The sequence below is a fragment of the Cicer arietinum genome, chromosome 4, assembly GCF_000331145.2.
Source record: "Cicer arietinum cultivar CDC Frontier isolate Library 1 chromosome 4, Cicar.CDCFrontier_v2.0, whole genome shotgun sequence".
Classification (NCBI taxonomy): domain Eukaryota; kingdom Viridiplantae; phylum Streptophyta; class Magnoliopsida; order Fabales; family Fabaceae; genus Cicer; species Cicer arietinum.
The window spans coordinates 53018384-53038959 of record NC_021163.2 but is presented as its reverse complement, the minus strand read 5'-3'; the positions used below and the strand labels follow the sequence as shown (position 1 = coordinate 53038959).

At 30.1% G+C, this 20576-nt stretch overlaps 2 protein-coding genes across 2 annotated transcripts; both read left to right on the top strand.

Moving 5' to 3' along the window:
- The first annotated feature begins 2799 nt into the window (after window positions 1–2799).
- On the top strand, window positions 2800–4647 carry LOC101495087 (alkane hydroxylase MAH1-like). Its single transcript, XM_004513554.4, has one exon. The coding sequence runs from the start codon at window positions 2881–2883 to the stop codon at window positions 4414–4416; it is 1536 nt and encodes a 511-aa protein (XP_004513611.4). The 5' UTR covers window positions 2800–2880; the 3' UTR covers window positions 4417–4647.
- Window positions 4648–11326: 6679 nt separating this feature from the next.
- Window positions 11327–12726, top strand: LOC101494759 (ribulose bisphosphate carboxylase large chain). The gene is given in 4 exon segments (XM_012719511.3): window positions 11327–11874; window positions 11876–12135; window positions 12138–12305; window positions 12308–12726. Coding segments are annotated over 4 exon segments (1044 nt in total). The 5' UTR covers window positions 11327–11563; the 3' UTR covers window positions 12613–12726.
- Window positions 12727–20576: the final 7850 nt, after the last annotated feature.

Below are 20576 nucleotides of genomic sequence, written 5' to 3'. Positions count from 1 at the left end.
TTATAATTTGGTCTACAAAAGCTGATGTATTTGGTTCAGGGTCGTCTTAAAGATTTTGGAGGCCCTATTCTAATCTTATAAATTGAGCCTAATAAAAAAAGTATAATTTTAATAATTTAAAAAATTGGTAAAATAAATTTTAGTTCATATATACATACCAATCTACATGATGCAATGATGATCTACACATACCAATCTACATAATGCATGTGATTTGGTTAGATTAGTTCATGTAACAAGAAAAAATGCACAAATAACATGCTCCTTCACATATTAGACTCAAACATAAATCTCGAGGCCAAAATCAATGTTTATCAAATAAATTATAACTCAAATATCTCTTATAAACAAAGTAAAATGAGTAATAATTTTTAAAAAATTATTGAGAACTTTGGAGTGGTCGTGGCCACCCTATGTTCCATCAAAGAGATTGATGCATTGAGCTTCTTAGAATCTAAGGTAATTACACATACTAATTTTATTTTTATGTACTTTGTGTTTCATTTGTGCATCAGAACGTTGATCCTATATATTCTTACCCAACTAATTTCTTCTAATTTGTTGACCTAATTTGTGTTTTTGTCACTTAAATTTAAATAAAAAAATTCACATAAAATAGCAAAGAACAAGAACAAAAAAAAAACCACAACATGATAAAGTAAGAACCAAAACTCTCGTCAACGATAAACAAAATATCCACAAATCGCAAAGACCAAATAAAAAATTCACATAAAATAATAACAATAAAGTAAAAATCGCATGAACAATACATGAAATTGAACTTTCAAAAACGCGAGTAGGAAGAACAATAACACACCTTCATAAATGCGAGGGCGAAGAAGAAAAACATGAGAATGAAAAAGAAAATGCAGCTTTTGAAACAAACGACAAAGATGGCGGAAGTCACACTTTCATAATAAAAGACCACTATGGAATAAAAAAGATTTCTATCTTAGACTCGTGGTTTCTCTTGATGAAATAATACTAGAGTTTATTTTTTCCTAAATTGAGCGAATAACTAAATTGTCCGAGTTTATTTTTTTTAAGGACTAAAATGTATTTTAATTTTTTAGGAACTTATTGGGTCTTTCAAAAATTCTCAGGGGCTAATTTGGTCCGATTTTTTTTTTCTTAGTGACTAAAAAGGATTTTTATTTTTCTCAAAGACTAAATTAGGTCTCTCAAAATTTCTCAGGGACCAAAATGGACATTTACTCTTATTATATATAATTTTTTGTTTAAAATACAGGGGATGTCGTGACCCATGTCCGTTCTTGAGAAGCCGCCACTTATGTATAACATGAAATATGCTCATGTGTTACATGAAGACATATGTCTTAAGGCCAATAACCAAAGACTATTTCTTTATGTGTTTCATGAATACGGAGGGCCAAAAGAAAAATAAAACCCACATACTCTTGTGTTACATGAAACATTTTCTTGTTTACATGAATGGTATGAAGGAGATAAAGAAGAAAATAAACCACAACAAGAGGTATCAGACATCATAATATTCAATCTATGTGGAGAATGAAGACGTAAGTGGAAAAAATCACATCAACAAGGTACAAAGAAATTGAAAATGCGGTTTTATTCTAGAAAAATATTTAGTGAAAAAAGAGCGTTGAGAATAATATACTTACATATTTTGATAATATTTTATTTAAATATAGATTTTAATATATATATATATATATATATATATATATATTTAACATTTTGAATAAAATATTGTTAGAATATATAATGTATATATCTGTTTAGAATATGTTTAGATTTGTTCTTTATTATGATATTGGATTTCATACAAAAGAAAAATTTTCTCCATACAAAATATCATATATAATTCCGCATTCGTAATACAAACAACAAAAACCTCATCATTATCGATGCCAATTAGATAAAAATTTAGGAAAACAAATATGTCTCTCAAAATTTAACTCGTCAAACTGATGTCAATTAAATCATTGTCTAAAGTGTAAAGACGGAGAGAACCGTTGACTTGTACTTCTGAAGAGTGTCATAATTTTTATTTTGTGTAAAATTTAAAGTTTGGTCTATGGTGGACCGACTGTGAAAGTTGTCAACCTTAATATTTGTCATGCTTCTAACATCAACACACCATCATATATATGTCCCGAATATGTAACTCGGTTGGTGAGCCAAGGGATGCAACGGAATTATAAGAATAAGGTTTCAAATTCAAATTTGGAGACAATCCTAACTACTAAAACAAAAGAGAAGAAAGGAGAGTTTTCATAATTGGAGAGATATTAAGACATCTACCAATTAGGGAAATTAAAATCAGATATATTGTATTAAATATTGAGATTCAATTAATTGAATTCAAGTGATTAATGAGTATTAAGAACGAATCATCCAAAAAAAACTCAAGTTTGAAATTAACTGAAACAAATTTTTCACTATACTTTATTTATTTTTTAGTCAAACTTTGAATTATTAAAGTTTAAATCATTTAAAATTGGAGAATTAAAAAAATTGAGAGAAATTTGTCATACCACAACATAAATTCAGACGAAATATTTATTTAAAATAACTCTAAGATATCTTCAAGCTATTAAAAATGTGTTTCTCCATATTACAAAGAGAATGTGGAATATAATACTTAGTTTGGAACAATGTATATCTTACTAATTAGAGGAATAAAATTAAAAGATAATAATTAATTAAAACTGAAAACGAGTCTTGAACTACTTATTTAAAAGGCAAGCCATCCATAAAAGCCTTGTGGGTCATTGCTGAAAATTCTTCAATATAAATACACTCAACTTGAAGCATATTACTCAAAATTAGAGAGTATTCATACCCCAATACTCTTCTTCATAGAGAAAATTTGAAACTCATGCAATTTAATTAGAAATGTTTCAATATATTATTACATTATTTGTAGCTATTTTCTTCATCATATGCTACTATATTTGGAGATACAATAGAAATGTGCCTTTACCAAATTGGCCAATTATTGGCATGCTACCAACAGTTTTACTTAATCAATCCAATATTCATGATTTTATTACAATAATTATGAAACATCATGGAGGCACTTTTCATTTTAAAGGACCTTGGTTCACAAATACCAACTTTATCATGACTAGTGATGCCATGAATGTGCACCACTTAACAAGCAAGAATTTCAGCAACTATGGGAAAGGATCTGATTTCCATGAGATCTTTGATATTCTTGGTGGTGGAATTTTCAATTTGGATTCCGATGAATGGAAACATGAGAGGACATTGCTTCATTCATTGCTCAAAAGGAAAAACATTGAGATATTTATTCAACAAAACATTAAAAAGAAGCTAGAAAAATGTCTTTTACCATTTCTTGATAATATTGCATCCAAACCTAGACAAGTACTTGATTTACAAGATATTCTTGAGAGGTTCACATTTGACCTCACTTGCAATCTTTTATTTGGATTTGATCCTAATTCCCTCCCTTACAAATTCAACGACGAGTTATCAGATGTCGCTTATGTAAAAGCTATTTCTATTATCGAGGCTATATTAATGTCCAGACACTATATTCCAAAAAGTGTTTGGAAACTACAAAAATGGCTGCAAATTGGTAAGGAAATGAATTACAAGTCATCTCAAGAAAGTCTTGACAAATTCTTGTATAAATGTATAAGTTATTGCAAAGATGAAGAGGAGCAAAGAAAGTTCAACAGCAGTGAAGATGTGGATGAATCACAATCTTGCTTGGTAAAATCACTAATGGAAGAAAGTTTGGGAAAGGGGAAAATGGATGACAAGTATCTTAGAGACACTGCATTCAATCTCTTAGCTGCAGGAAATGGAACAATCAGTGCATCTCTTTGTTGGTTGTTTTGGTTAGTTTCAACACATCCTGTTATAGAAGCTAAAATTATTCAAGAGATGAAAGATAATTGTGTAACACAAGAGGAGAATTGGATACAAAATATAAGTATGGAAAAGCTTGAGAAGCTAGTTTACATTCATGGAGCTATATGTGAAGCTTTAAGACTTTATCCTCCAATACCATCTGAACATAAGTGTGCAAAAAAATCTGATATATTACCTAGTGGAGATCATGTTAGTCCAAATACAAAAGTAATGTATTCTATGTATGCAATGGGAAGGATGGAACAAATATGGGGAAAAGACTGCATGGAATTTAAGCCAGAGAGATGGATATCAGATAAAGGAGTTATTATACAGGTACCATCTTACAAGTTCATAGCATTTAATGCAGGTCCTAGAAGTTGCCTTGGGAAAGATATGACTTTTGTTCATATGAAAATGATTGCAACTGCTATGTTATGGAAATTTCACTTCCATGTTGTGGAACCTCATCGTGTAACTCCAAAGCTTTCTATGGTTCTTCGTATGGAACATGGCTTTAAGGTCAAAGTCAATGCAAGATCCATTTGAGTTTTTACTTTAATTATTTGCATGTCAAATAATTAAAGACAATATATATAGTATATATTTTCTTATGTTGTGTTTTCACTTTAAGGTCAAAGTCTTTCCTTGTCAAATTTATAGTATGTATTTTCTAGTTGTGTTTGCTATTACCACATCTATGCATGTCCTTAATGTTTAGAATTGTGAATTTGTAATGTGGTATAATTATTAATATTAAGCCTTGGTTTCATGTGTTAACTATTTTCTAACTCATTGTGTTTGTAACTAGTAATATATTACCCTACACACACACACACACACACACATATATATATATATATATATATATATATATATGAATACGTGGAAATGCTTTGTCAATTATGATCTCATAAATTTGATTTAACACATAGAATGTGAATATATATACATACATAAATATAAAATGAGAATTTTGTTTTTGAAAAAAATCAAATAAAGAGTTTTATAAAGAAAATATGAGATGAATGATTATTTGGTCAATAAGAAAATGAGAAAATAAGTGTTTATTTCACAATAAATCATGGCACAAATTGTGCCTACAATAATAAGGACAATTATTTTAGAGTTTAGTAACTGATACATAACTCCCAATAATTTTACCTATGATAAGTTTATTGACACTTATTGGTTTTTGCTAATATATATTCTCTCATATTTTTTGTTTATAAAATATAATTAAATTTAATTCTAATTATATATTAAAATTTATACAAAAGACAGTTTGATGTAAAAAAATATTAAAAGTTATGAAAATTAAACTCTTTATTTTAATTTTTTTTAAGGAAATCCACTGAACAAATCAAACATAATTTAAATCATGAAAAAAAAAAATGTATACCTTGCGATAACAAGTACCACAAGTGTCTGACCAAATTTTCTTGTTGTTTAAATTTTTTCAATATGTAGTTGTAGTTCGATCTAAGTATGTCCCTAGATTTTTAAAAATCTTACCATTAGATACTAAAATCAAATATAACATTTTGCAAACTCAGCTCTACACTTCATCTTAATGATGTGATTGGCTGAGAGAAGAATTTAAGAAGAAAAAAAATAAAGAAAAAAAGAGTAAAAAAATAGCCCAAATTAGGTCAAATTGGTCCAAATTTCGAGTTAGCCCAAATTAGGTCGAATACTTCGACGAGAGTTACGCATCTCGGCCGCTACCACTTTCCTCGTGAATTTTGTTATTTAGCTGAAGTGATTACGGAGGACTATTAGAGGTAGTTAAAACTACTTATGGTTAAATAGAAGTTGTTAGATTAGTTACATTAATTGCACTATATAAAAGTGTATCGTACTCTAATTGTAATAACAATTCATTAAATAATTATTTCAAGTTTATTTTTCTCTTTAATTATTTTTCTCGAGCTTAACCATAATTCTTAACATAAACTAGTAAATGTAAGCTGACCTTATATACGGGAGACAAAAAGTTAAAATCAAACCAAAGATAAAGAAATTGACATTTGGAACTCATGTATTTGAAAACGCTCGACAATTTTAATAAAATTAGATATCAGAGCACCGAAATTATAAAAAATTTATGTTTGAGTTTTTAAAATCAATTTTGATTTTTAATTTTAGTTTTGAGTTAAATTTTAGTTTTTTTTTTAATTTCTAAATTAAGTCGTTCACTTTATCTCATTTTATTTTCAATTCACTAAATAAAAAAAATATTGTTACATAAAAAAATAAAAATAAATGAATATAAATTAAATTTTAATTATTTTAAAATAATTAAATATCATACAATTATAAATTATTAATAATAATTTTAATAATAATAGTTGAAAATAGTAGTTGTCAAAGTAGTGTTAATTAATCATCGAAAGTAGCTGCAATGGTCGAAAGAGGTGATCGACAATGAAATCGGTAGTTGCCACTTTGTGATCGATTGTTCAAAGTGTGACTGGTGGTGGTCAAAGTGGTGGATAGTGGTGGTGTAGTTGTTGGAAGTAGGTGGTGGTGGTCTGTGATGGTGATCAAAGATGATGATATAATGTGATGGTCAATAGTTGTCAGATGTAAGTGATCGATGGTAATGTCAAAAGTTGAAGATGGTGGTCGTTAGTGGTGATAGTGGTCGGTAGTTTTTAGAGTGGTGTTGATGTTTCAAACCTTCATTGTAAACTTTAAAATAAAATAAAACTAAAAAATCACAATTAAAAAACAAAACCAATTTGAAGCTAAAACCTAGAATATCCAAAAATATGAAATAAGAGGTTCATAGTAGAAGATGATAAAAAAAAAAAAATCTTAAATAATCAATTTGAGAAAATTAAAAAACATAAATAATCAATATGAGTAATGAGTTAAATTTGATAGACCACAATCGATTTAATTATTCTAGTTTGGAAAAATTCTACAAATATTTTTAATTTTTTTTTTATTCTTAAATATTAATATTGCAAACAATATGTAAATTAAATGACTAAATTGAAAAAAAAAACTTTAAAAATTTAAGAGAGAATTTAACTAAAGTTAAAAAATAAAAATTATATTTTAATCAAAAAATTATCTCAATTTCATTTTGATCGAATAAGTTTTTATTTTGAAATCAATCAACTAAATATATATATATATATATATATATATAGTTGATATAATTGATTTTACATTTTTTGTTCGTTCTCTCTCACAATTAATAGGACTTGACACACTAACTTGCTTTTTCAACCAACTTAAACCATCACACTTAATAGTTTGATTTTGACACGCTACCATAAACTTGACATGATAGTTTGGCTTCTTCTTCTTATTATTTTTTTAATTTTAATTACAGTTTTGATTTTTTATTTTAATTAAATTATAAAAATAATAATTTATTTTCTTTTTCTTCAATTTTTATCCTCCAAATAAAATATTTCGCCTAAAATTTGATGAAGTATTATTTATGTGTATTTATTTAAGTCACACCATACTTTAAAATCTTATGGTACAATAATTATATTTGAGATATATAATCATAAATAATACGATGTGATTTAAAAAAAATAATACTTCACTAAATTTTGAATTAATATTTTATTTAAAAATCAAATTTTGATAAAAATAAAATAAATAAACTATTTTTATAATTCAACTAAAATAAAGAGATTAAAATTATAACTAATTCTACTTTTTTTCATATACCCTCGTCTTGTTTACAATGGTAGGCAAAACCAACGGGGCAGGAAAAACAGAAAGACAGCGAACAAAGGGAAAAAGGTGGTTATATTCTCTTTTTTTTTTTTTTTTTTCTTTTTACTCTTTTTTTTTTCTTTTTAATCTTAAAAAATAATAAATTACTTCATAATTAATTCACATAGCCTTTCCATAATATTCTAAATTCGACTTCAAGACAAAATATCTAACGTGACAATATCAATATTTATTAATTAAACTAAGACTTAAAAATATACAAGATTCTCTTTAACAATTAATAGGACTTGAATACTACCAATAACATATATTTTATTTTGTAGAATATTAAAATATGTATTTCAAATTTAAGACAAATAATTGTCATTAATTAATTAATTAAATTTAATATTTTTTATATCCTTAAAATAAAAATAAAAACAAAAACAATTATAATATATTAATTATAAATTATTATAAAACTATACATGTGACAAATAGTTGTCGCTAATTTTTTTTTTTAATTTTTAATTTTGTGAATATAAAAATGAGAACAATTATGATACATCGATTATAATTTTGTTCACAAATTAATTTATTCATATAGCTCTTCTAAAATTGAGTCAAAAAAAACTGGTTGGAAAGATCTATTCATTCACGGTACAAAAATTTGTTATTAATCAATTAATTAAATTTAATATTTTTTATTCTTCTAAATTAAACTACAAACAATTATAATATACTAATTATAGTTTATTATAAAATCATGCACGTGATAAATGGTTGTTACTGAAGAATTAATTAAAATAATATTTTTTTAATATCGTCAACGTAAAAATAATAACAATTATAATAATCAAATTATAATTTTTTTATATTTCAATTTTTTATGTTGTTTTTTCCATAAATGAGTAACTAATTAAATCATTGGAGCATGCAATTCATACATAATACATATATTTATCACTAATTAATTTGTTAAATTCAAAATTTTTTGTTATATGTTTTTAAATAAAATAGAGAATATTTATAATTTATTAATTTGAGTTATTATCAAAAATGTACACATGACATTTAGTTAAAATTAAAAAAAAAAGTATCATAAATGAAAAAATTATAATATAATGAATATACATTTTTCATAATTAGATTTTTGCACATCGATCTTTTTAAAATTGAGTCACAAAAGATGTCATTGGAACATATAATTTATTTACGAGACAAATATTTGCCACTTATTAATTAGTTATATTTAATATTATTTGATATTTTTGATATAAAAAAGAGAATAATTTTTTTTTTAATATCGTCGACATAAAATTGAGATCAATTATAATATACTAGCTATAAATTTTTCACACTTAGTTTTTGAAAGTTATTTTTCTGTAAACGAGTAACTAAAGAAGTCGTTGGAGTATATAATTCATACATGCGACGTATATTTGTCACTAATCTAAAAGTACAAACACGAGAAATGGAGATTGAATTGTGTTTAATAAAGTTAATAAATTTTTTATTATTTGATTAAACTGGTTCAGATTTGTTATTTACTCAGAGTAAAAGCAATAACAAGACTAAGGAGTGCATGAATAAAGTGACACAAGTAATTTATCTTAATTCGCCACTAACTTGGCTACATCCAGTTCCTTCACTCAGAAGAATTTAATATAATAATTCAACAACTTGAATTACAAAATAATTGACTCTCCAAATCAGTATTCTCAAACATCCTGACAACCTTAGACTCGTGAGAAATACACATACCTTGACTCTACCAGTCAAGTCTTCTGCATACAATCTCACAACCCCAGATTGTTGAAGGCACACTACAACCACTATCAGATTTGAATACAAAGGTTTGGAACTTGAGTAGTTGTTTCTAACAAGATTATTATAACAATGACTATCACATTCTAAGAAAAAAACACTTAGAAAGTATTTCTCATTCGAACAAGTGTTTCTATCTTTAAACTCTAAGATGAATTTATAATTTTGAGTTTGAGTTCTTCTATTCTTTTATGATTTTTTGATCATCTTCTTCTTCAGCTTTGAGTATCTATTTACAGATAAAATCAGGGCTTCAATTTAGTCATTATTTAGTTCTGAATTGTATCTTCATTCCTAGTTTGGCCAACAATGATGTTATTCAAAAATAATTCTGAACAATATGGTTTTTGATAATATATTATTTAGTCAATTCTTTATTTTTGAATTCAATATGAGCAGTATTTTTTCTAGATTGATTTTGTTGGTATTTTATTTATATTGAATTTGTAAATTCTTCAGATTGATATTCTTAGTATTTGTTAAGATTGAGTTTGTAAATTCTTCATATTGATATTGTTCGTATTTTGTTAAGATTGCTTTCACAAATTCTTGATCGTATCTTTTTATAAATAAATCATATCTTTTTATAGATAAATCTTGATCAAATCTTCTTGTAAATAATTTATTTCTTCCTGTGATAAATCTTAATCAAATCCTCTTGTAAATAATTCATACAATCTTGTGATAAATCTTGATCAAATATTCTTGTAAATAATTCATATCTTCTTGTAGATAAATCTTGATTAAATCTTCTTTGTAAATAATTCATATCTTCTTGTAGATAAATCTTGATTAAATCTTCTTTGTAAATAATTCATATCTTCTTGTAGATAAATCTTGATTAAATCTTCTTTGTAAATAATTCATATCTTCTTGTAGATAAGATATTGATCATATCTTCTATTCAACTTGATCAAATATTTTCTTCAAATATAAATCTAAATCAAATTTTATTTTAGAATATTTTTAATAACATGAATCTTCTTTCATACTCTTGTGAAGTCAAATATATTGTTCTCATAAAAACATGTCTGAAACTTATAAATGATTTTTTATGTCTCAAACTAATAAATGGACCCGTGGAAATGCAACATTCACTTCCTAGTTTATTTTCAAAACAAAAAATCAACAATTCACTATCATCTCAAACATATATAAATTTTCAAACTTTTAAATCTTTAAAGTTTTGAATATATGTGAAACTTTTTCTATATAAAATATATTTCATAAATTTTAAGATTGAAATTTCAGAAAATATAAAAATTACAATTTTAAAAATTTATTTTTGAAGTTTTACCTTATGAAAATTTTGATTTTTCACTCACCAGTATGTCTTTTCAATTTTCTGTACAAATGATGATTGTAATTTTTTTTATTTGTTATAATCAAGGATAAAATGGGTGGGGTAGGAATATTTTGTAGAATGGTATAGAGTTAATTAATCTATATTTTTTTTTGACTGAAATTAATCTATATTGTAATAAGTTAGACTTATATAACAGTCATAAATTCACGCTTTTTAGTTCAATTGTTTTTATTTTATTTTTTATATAAGACTTTTTAGTTCCAATTTGATTGTCCACCAAGGAACTCACTTAAGGGACCTAACTCCCTTGCTCCCCATTACTATTGTCAATTTATGAATGGACCCATCACATTAATAGCATTACATGGTATGGTCTCTAATTAAATGGACACCATTACATCAATCAATTTAACACATTAATTTTTGTAATTGAACCTAAATATGGTTTACGATTCAGTTTTTGTATCTCATCAGTTCTTATTTTTTATTTCTTCAATATATGATTTATATGTAGAATATTTTTTTACCGATTTTTCTTTTTCCAATTATACCTATTTTTATTTCTAAGATTTACATTTATAACATATTTCATTGTCAAAAATCAAGAGTAAATTTCTTATTATTTCAATTAGAAAATTTCATTCAAAAAAAAAGAAAAAAACTTGAAATTTGAAGAAAAAAAAAAAGCATTGGGTTGTGCAATACATATAAAAGAGTATAGAATAATTATGTATTTGTCAAATCAAATATCATGGTTCAATTTCATAACCAGTCAGATTAAGGGATAATATTAATTGATGGATCATTTATGAAATATTTTATTAACCCAACTTGTAAGTTAGATCGAGTATCCCTTATTGTTGTTAGAATTCTTAATTCATGAGTTGTAAGGGGGATGGAGGTCACCACAAACAGAACCTAAAGCAAGTGTTGGGGTTCAAAGTTGGTGTTAAAGATTATAAATTGACTTATTATACTCTCGACTATGAAACCAAAGATAATAATATCTTGGCAGCATTCCGAGTAACTCCTCAACTTGGAGTCCCTCTTGAATAAGTAGATGTTGCGCTAGCCGAAAATTCCATTGGGACATGGACAACTGTGTGGACCGATGGGCTTATCATTCTTGATCTTTATAAAGGAAGATGCTACCACATCGAGCCGGTTCCAGGAAAAGAAAGTCGATTTATTCCTTGACCTTTTTGAAGAAGATTCTGTTACGAACATGTTTACCTCTTTTGTAGATAATGTATTTGGTTTCAAGGCCTTGTGCACTCTAAGTCTGGAAGATTTGAGAATCCTTAGTGCTTATATTAAAACTTTCCAAGGCCCTCTTCGCGAAATCCAAGTTGAGAGAGAGAACAAGTATGGTCGTCCACTATTGGGATGTACTATTAAACCTTAATTAGGTTTATTTGCTAATAATTATGGTAGAGCAATTTATGAATGTCTGTGCGGGGACTTGATTTTATCAAAGATGATGAAAATGTGAACTCCCAACTATTTATGTGTTGGAGAGACCATTTCTTATTTTGTGTAGAAGCAATTTATTAATCACAGGTTGAAAAAAGTGAAATTAAAGGACATTATTTATATGCTACTGCAGACACATGTGTAGAAATGATAAAAGAGTTCTGTTTGCAAGAGAATTGAGTGCTCCTATCATAATGCATGACTACTTAACAGAGGGCTTCACTACAAATACTAGCTCGTCTCACTATTGTCGCGATAATAGTCTACTTCATATCCACCATGCAATGCATGCAATTATCGATAGACAGAAAAACCATGGTATGCACTTTCGTATATTAGCTAAAGCATTATGTTTGTCTGGTGGAGATCATATTCATTATGATATTGTAGTAGGTAAACTTGAAGGAGAAAGAGAAATTACTTTAGGTTTTGTTGATTTACTACATGACGATTGAAGTAACAATGTCAATTATAAAAAATGGGGTTTGAATTATAACTGCCCCTTTTTAAAATTCCTGTTAAAAAACTAAAATGTTTAACTCAAGATTGATTTTGGTCATAAATGAAGAACGTTCTTGGTTAGTGGAAAAAACAACAATATTAACTTATCAATATAAAAACTGATTATAAGATAAAAAGTAAATAGAGATATCACACAAGGATATATCCTGATTCACCCAACACAGAGTACGTCCAATCTTCACAAATGTGAGATTTTCCACTAAGTGCTCAAAGTAATATCGTTCTTGGTTTTCACACAACTTTTAAAAATCAATCTTGATCTATTACAAAGTACTACCTTTCTACCTAGAATGAATTTCCACAGGTTACATTACAATCTTTCAGAAAGAATTTTACAAACTACCTTTTAAATCATAAAAGGATTTTTACAAACTACTCAAGCTATGTCAACAATATAGCCTTGAGTTACAAAGTAATGATTTTTGAGATTGTTAGAATATGAGTATGCTCAACTCGTGTTTGAGAATAAATTCTAGATTTTAGAACTCAGTGAGTATTGATTCTAATATCACACTAAGAACAAAACTGGAATTTAGAAATGATTGAGAAGCTCAAGAGGATTCGAGTATGATTGAATGAGTGATGTTTTGCTTGACACTTTGAGCTCTGATATGTTCTTCATCGTGAGACTTTATTTATAGGCTTCAAGAGAGCTTATGACAACTCATTTGGCCGTTGGAAATAGTCCAACTGTCATGAGTGAGTGAATGGATAAGATCAGCCATAAATCAAGAATGTTCTTGTTCACTACGCCAAAAATGACATTTAATAGCGCCCATTTTACAGCGCTTGCTAAACACAAGCGCTGTTGTAATTATATTTTAAAAATAACGGAACCTATTACAGCGCTTTTGATGCAAAGCGTTGTAAAACAAGCGCTGTAGTAGGTCATATAACGTTTGTGCATCACGTTATAAGGCTTTTACAGCGCTTGTCAAAAAAGCGCTGTAAAAGGAAGCGCTTTCGCGAATCAGTTACAGCGCTTTTTCCACAAGCGCTGTAAAACACATGCGCTTTCATTGAATTTAACTACCTATTACAGCGCTTTTTTCACAAGCGCTGTAAAACACATGCGCTTTCATCGAATTTAACTACATGAAATTATGGGTGTGCATTTTACATCGCTTTTTTGAGAAAGCGCTGTAATATGCACACCCATATATGAAATTATGGGTGTGCATTTTACATCGCTTTTTTGAGAAAGCGCTGTAATATGCACACCCATATATGAAATTATGGGTGTGCATTTTACATCGCTTTTTTGAGAAAGCGCTGTAATATGCACACCCATATATGAAATTATGGGTGTGCATTTTACATCGCTTTTTTGAGAAAGCGCTGTAATATGCACACCCATATATGAAATTATGGGTGTGCATTTTACATCGCTTTTTTGAGAAAGCGCTGTAATATGCACACCCATATATGAAATTATGGGTGTGCATTTTACATCGCTTTTTTGAGAAAGCGCTGTAATATGCACACCCATATATGAAATTATGGGTGTGCATTTTACATCGCTTTTTTGAGAAAGCGCTGTAATATGCACACCCATATATGAAATTATGGGTGTGCATTTTACATCGCTTTTTTGAGAAAGCGCTGTAATATGCACACCCATATATGAAATTATGGGTGTGCATTTTACATCGCTTTTTTGAGAAAGCGCTGTAATATGCACACCCATATATGAAATTATGGGTGTGCATTTTACATCGCTTTTTTGAGAAAGCGCTGTAATATGCACACCCATATATGAAATTATGGGTGTGCATTTTACATCGCTTTTTTGAGAAAGCGCTGTAATATGCACACCCATATATGAAATTATGGGTGTGCATTTTACATCGCTTTTTTGAGAAAGCGCTGTAATATGCACACCCATATATGAAATTATGGGTGTGCATTTTACATCGCTTTTTTGAGAAAGCGCTGTAATATGCACACCCATATATGAAATTATGGGTGTGCATTTTACATCGCTTTTTTGAGAAAGCGCTGTAATATGCACACCCATATATGAAATTATGGGTGTGCATTTTACATCGCTTTTTTGAGAAAGCGCTGTAATATGCACACCCATATATGAAATTATGGGTGTGCATTTTACATCGCTTTTTTGAGAAAGCGCTGTAATATGCACACCCATATATGAAATTATGGGTGTGCATTTTACATCGCTTTTTTGAGAAAGCGCTGTAATATGCACACCCATATATGAAATTATGGGTGTGCATTTTACATCGCTTTTTTGAGAAAGCGCTGTAATATGCACACCCATATATGAAATTATGGGTGTGCATTTTACATCGCTTTTTTGAGAAAGCGCTGTAATATGCACACCCATATATGAAATTATGGGTGTGCATTTTACATCGCTTTTTTGAGAAAGCGCTGTAATATGCACACCCATATATGAAATTATGGGTGTGCATTTTACATCGCTTTTTTGAGAAAGCGCTGTAATATGCACACCCATATATGAAATTATGGGTGTGCATTTTACATCGCTTTTTTGAGAAAGCGCTGTAATATGCACACCCATATATGAAATTATGGGTGTGCATTTTACATCGCTTTTTTGAGAAAGCGCTGTAATATGCACACCCATATATGAAATTATGGGTGTGCATTTTACATCGCTTTTTTGAGAAAGCGCTGTAATATGCACACCCATATATGAAATTATGGGTGTGCATTTTACATCGCTTTTTTGAGAAAGCGCTGTAATATGCACACCCATATATGAAATTATGGGTGTGCATTTTACATCGCTTTTTTGAGAAAGCGCTGTAATATGCACACCCATATATGAAATTATGGGTGTGCATTTTACATCGCTTTTTTGAGAAAGCGCTGTAATATGCACACCCATATATGAAATTATGGGTGTGCATTTTACATCGCTTTTTTGAGAAAGCGCTGTAATATGCACACCCATATATGAAATTATGGGTGTGCATTTTACATCGCTTTTTTGAGAAAGCGCTGTAATATGCACACCCATATATGAAATTATGGGTGTGCATTTTACATCGCTTTTTTGAGAAAGCGCTGTAATATGCACACCCATATATGAAATTATGGGTGTGCATTTTACATCGCTTTTTTGAGAAAGCGCTGTAATATGCACACCCATATATGAAATTATGGGTGTGCATTTTACATCGCTTTTTTGAGAAAGCGCTGTAATATGCACACCCATATATGAAATTATGGGTGTGCATTTTACATCGCTTTTTTGAGAAAGCGCTGTAATATGCACACCCATATATGAAATTATGGGTGTGCATTTTACATCGCTTTTTTGAGAAAGCGCTGTAATATGCACACCCATATATGAAATTATGGGTGTGCATTTTACATCGCTTTTTTGAGAAAGCGCTGTAATATGCACACCCATATATGAAATTATGGGTGTGCATTTTACATCGCTTTTTTGAGAAAGCGCTGTAATATGCACACCCATATATGAAATTATGGGTGTGCATTTTACATCGCTTTTTTGAGAAAGCGCTGTAATATGCACACCCATATATGAAATTATGGGTGTGCATTTTACATCGCTTTTTTGAGAAAGCGCTGTAATATGCACACCCATATATGAAATTATGGGTGTGCATTTTACATCGCTTTTTTGAGAAAGCGCTGTAATATGCACACCCATATATGAAATTATGGGTGTGCATTTTACATCGCTTTTTTGAGAAAGCGCTGTAATATGCACACCCATATATGAAATTATGGGTGTGCATTTTACATCGCTTTTTTGAGAAAGCGCTGTAATATGCACACCCATATATGAAATTATGGGTGTGCATTTTACATCGCTTTTTTGAGAAAGCGCTGTAATATGCACACCCATATATGAAATTATGGGTGTGCATTTTACATCGCTTTTTTGAGAAAGCGCTGTAATATGCACACCCATATATGAAATTATGGGTGTGCATTTTACATCGCTTTTTTGAGAAAGCGCTGTAATATGCACACCCATATATGAAATTATGGGTGTGCATTTTACATCGCTTTTTTGAGAAAGCGCTGTAATATGCACACCCATATATGAAATTATGGGTGTGCATTTTACATCGCTTTTTTGAGAAAGCGCTGTAATATGCACACCCATATATGAAATTATGGGTGTGCATTTTACATCGCTTTTTTGAGAAAGCGCTGTAATATGCACACCCATATATGAAATTATGGGTGTGCATTTTACATCGCTTTTTTGAGAAAGCGCTGTAATATGCACACCCATATATGAAATTATGGGTGTGCATTTTACATCGCTTTTTTGAGAAAGCGCTGTAATATGCACACCCATATATGAAATTATGGGTGTGCATTTTACATCGCTTTTTTGAGAAAGCGCTGTAATATGCACACCCATATATGAAATTATGGGTGTGCATTTTACATCGCTTTTTTGAGAAAGCGCTGTAATATGCACACCCATATATGAAATTATGGGTGTGCATTTTACATCGCTTTTTTGAGAAAGCGCTGTAATATGCACACCCATATATGAAATTATGGGTGTGCATTTTACATCGCTTTTTTGAGAAAGCGCTGTAATATGCACACCCATATATGAAATTATGGGTGTGCATTTTACATCGCTTTTTTGAGAAAGCGCTGTAATATGCACACCCATATATGAAATTATGGGTGTGCATTTTACATCGCTTTTTTGAGAAAGCGCTGTAATATGCACACCCATATATGAAATTATGGGTGTGCATTTTACATCGCTTTTTTGAGAAAGCGCTGTAATATGCACACCCATATATGAAATTATGGGTGTGCATTTTACATCGCTTTTTTGAGAAAGCGCTGTAATATGCACACCCATATATGAAATTATGGGTGTGCATTTTACATCGCTTTTTTGAGAAAGCGCTGTAATATGCACACCCATATATGAAATTATGGGTGTGCATTTTACATCGCTTTTTTGAGAAAGCGCTGTAATATGCACACCCATATATGAAATTATGGGTGTGCATTTTACATCGCTTTTTTGAGAAAGCGCTGTAATATGCACACCCATATATGAAATTATGGGTGTGCATTTTACATCGCTTTTTTGAGAAAGCGCTGTAATATGCACACCCATATATGAAATTATGGGTGTGCATTTTACATCGCTTTTTTGAGAAAGCGCTGTAATATGCACACCCATATATGAAATTATGGGTGTGCATTTTACATCGCTTTTTTGAGAAAGCGCTGTAATATGCACACCCATATATGAAATTATGGGTGTGCATTTTACATCGCTTTTTTGAGAAAGCGCTGTAATATGCACACCCATATATGAAATTATGGGTGTGCATTTTACATCGCTTTTTTGAGAAAGCGCTGTAATATGCACACCCATATATGAAATTATGGGTGTGCATTTTACATCGCTTTTTTGAGAAAGCGCTGTAATATGCACACCCATATATGAAATTATGGGTGTGCATTTTACATCGCTTTTTTGAGAAAGCGCTGTAATATGCACACCCATATATGAAATTATGGGTGTGCATTTTACATCGCTTTTTTGAGAAAGCGCTGTAATATGCACACCCATATATGAAATTATGGGTGTGCATTTTACATCGCTTTTTTGAGAAAGCGCTGTAATATGCACACCCATATATGAAATTATGGGTGTGCATTTTACATCGCTTTTTTGAGAAAGCGCTGTAATATGCACACCCATATATGAAATTATGGGTGTGCATTTTACATCGCTTTTTTGAGAAAGCGCTGTAATATGCACACCCATATATGAAATTATGGGTGTGCATTTTACATCGCTTTTTTGAGAAAGCGCTGTAATATGCACACCCATATATGAAATTATGGGTGTGCATTTTACATCGCTTTTTTGAGAAAGCGCTGTAATATGCACACCCATATATGAAATTATGGGTGTGCATTTTACATCGCTTTTTTGAGAAAGCGCTGTAATATGCACACCCATATATGAAATTATGGGTGTGCATTTTACATCGCTTTTTTGAGAAAGCGCTGTAATATGCACACCCATATATGAAATTATGGGTGTGCATTTTACATCGCTTTTTTGAGAAAGCGCTGTAATATGCACACCCATATATGAAATTATGGGTGTGCATTTTACATCGCTTTTTTGAGAAAGCGCTGTAATATGCACACCCATATATGAAATTATGGGTGTGCATTTTACATCGCTTTTTTGAGAAAGCGCTGTAATATGCACACCCATATATGAAATTATGGGTGTGCATTTTACATCGCTTTTTTGAGAAAGCGCTGTAATATGCACACCCATATATGAAATTATGGGTGTGCATTTTACATCGCTTTTTTGAGAAAGCGCTGTAATATGCACACCCATATATGAAATTATGGGTGTGCATTTTACATCGCTTTTTTGAGAAAGCGCTGTAATATGCACACCCATATATGAAATTATGGGTGTGCATTTTACATCGCTTTTTTGAGAAAGCGCTGTAATATGCACACCCATATATGAAATTATGGGTGTGCATTTTACATCGCTTTTTTGAGAAAGCGCTGTAATATGCACACCCATATATGAAATTATGGGTGTGCATTTTACATCGCTTTTTTGAGAAAGCGCTGTAATATGCACACCCATATATGAAATTATGGGTGTGCATTTTACATCGCTTTTTTGAGAAAGCGCTGTAATATGCACACCCATATATGAAATTATGGGTGTGCATTTTACATCGCTTTTTTGAGAAAGCGCTGTAATATGCACACCCATATATGAAATTATGGGTGTGCATTTTACATCGCTTTTTTGAGAAAGCGCTGTAATATGCACACCCATATATGAAATTATGGGTGTGCATTTTACATCGCTTTTTTGAGAAAGCGCTGTAATATGCACACCCATATATGAAATTATGGGTGTGCATTTTACATCGCTTTTTTGAGAAAGCGCTGTAATATGCACACCCATATATGAAATTATGGGTGTGCATTTTACATCGCTTTTTTGAGAAAGCGCTGTAATATGCACACCCATATATGAAATTATGGGTGTGCATTTTACATCGCTTTTTTGAGAAAGCGCTGTAATATGCACACCCATATATGAAATTATGGGTGTGCATTTTACATCGCTTTTTTGAGAAAGCGCTGTAATATGCACACCCATATATGAAATTATGGGTGTGCATTTTACATCGCTTTTTTGAGAAAGCGCTGTAATATGCACACCCATATATGAAATTATGGGTGTGCATTTTACATCGCTTTTTTGAGAAAGCGCTGTAATATGCACACCCATATATGAAATTATGGGTGTGCATTTTACATCGCTTTTTTGAGAAAGCGCTGTAATATGCACACCCATATATGAAATTATGGGTGTGCATTTTACATCGCTTTTTTGAGAAAGCGCTGTAATATGCACACCCATATATGAAATTATGGGTGTGCATTTTACATCGCTTTTTTGAGAAAGCGCTGTAATATGCACACCCATATATGAAATTATGGGTGTGCATTTTACATCGCTTTTTTGAGAAAGCGCTGTAATATGCACACCCATATATGAAATTATGGGTGTGCATTTTACATCGCTTTTTTGAGAAAGCGCTGTAATATGCACACCCATATATGAAATTATGGGTGTGCATTTTACATCGCTTTTTTGAGAAAGCGCTGTAATATGCACACCCATATATGAAATTATGGGTGTGCATTTTACATCGCTTTTTTGAGAAAGCGCTGTAATATGCACACCCATATATGAAATTATGGGTGTGCATTTTACATCGCTTTTTTGAGAAAGCGCTGTAATATGCACACCCATATATGAAATTATGGGTGTGCATTTTACATCGCTTTTTTGAGAAAGCGCTGTAATATGCACACCCATATATGA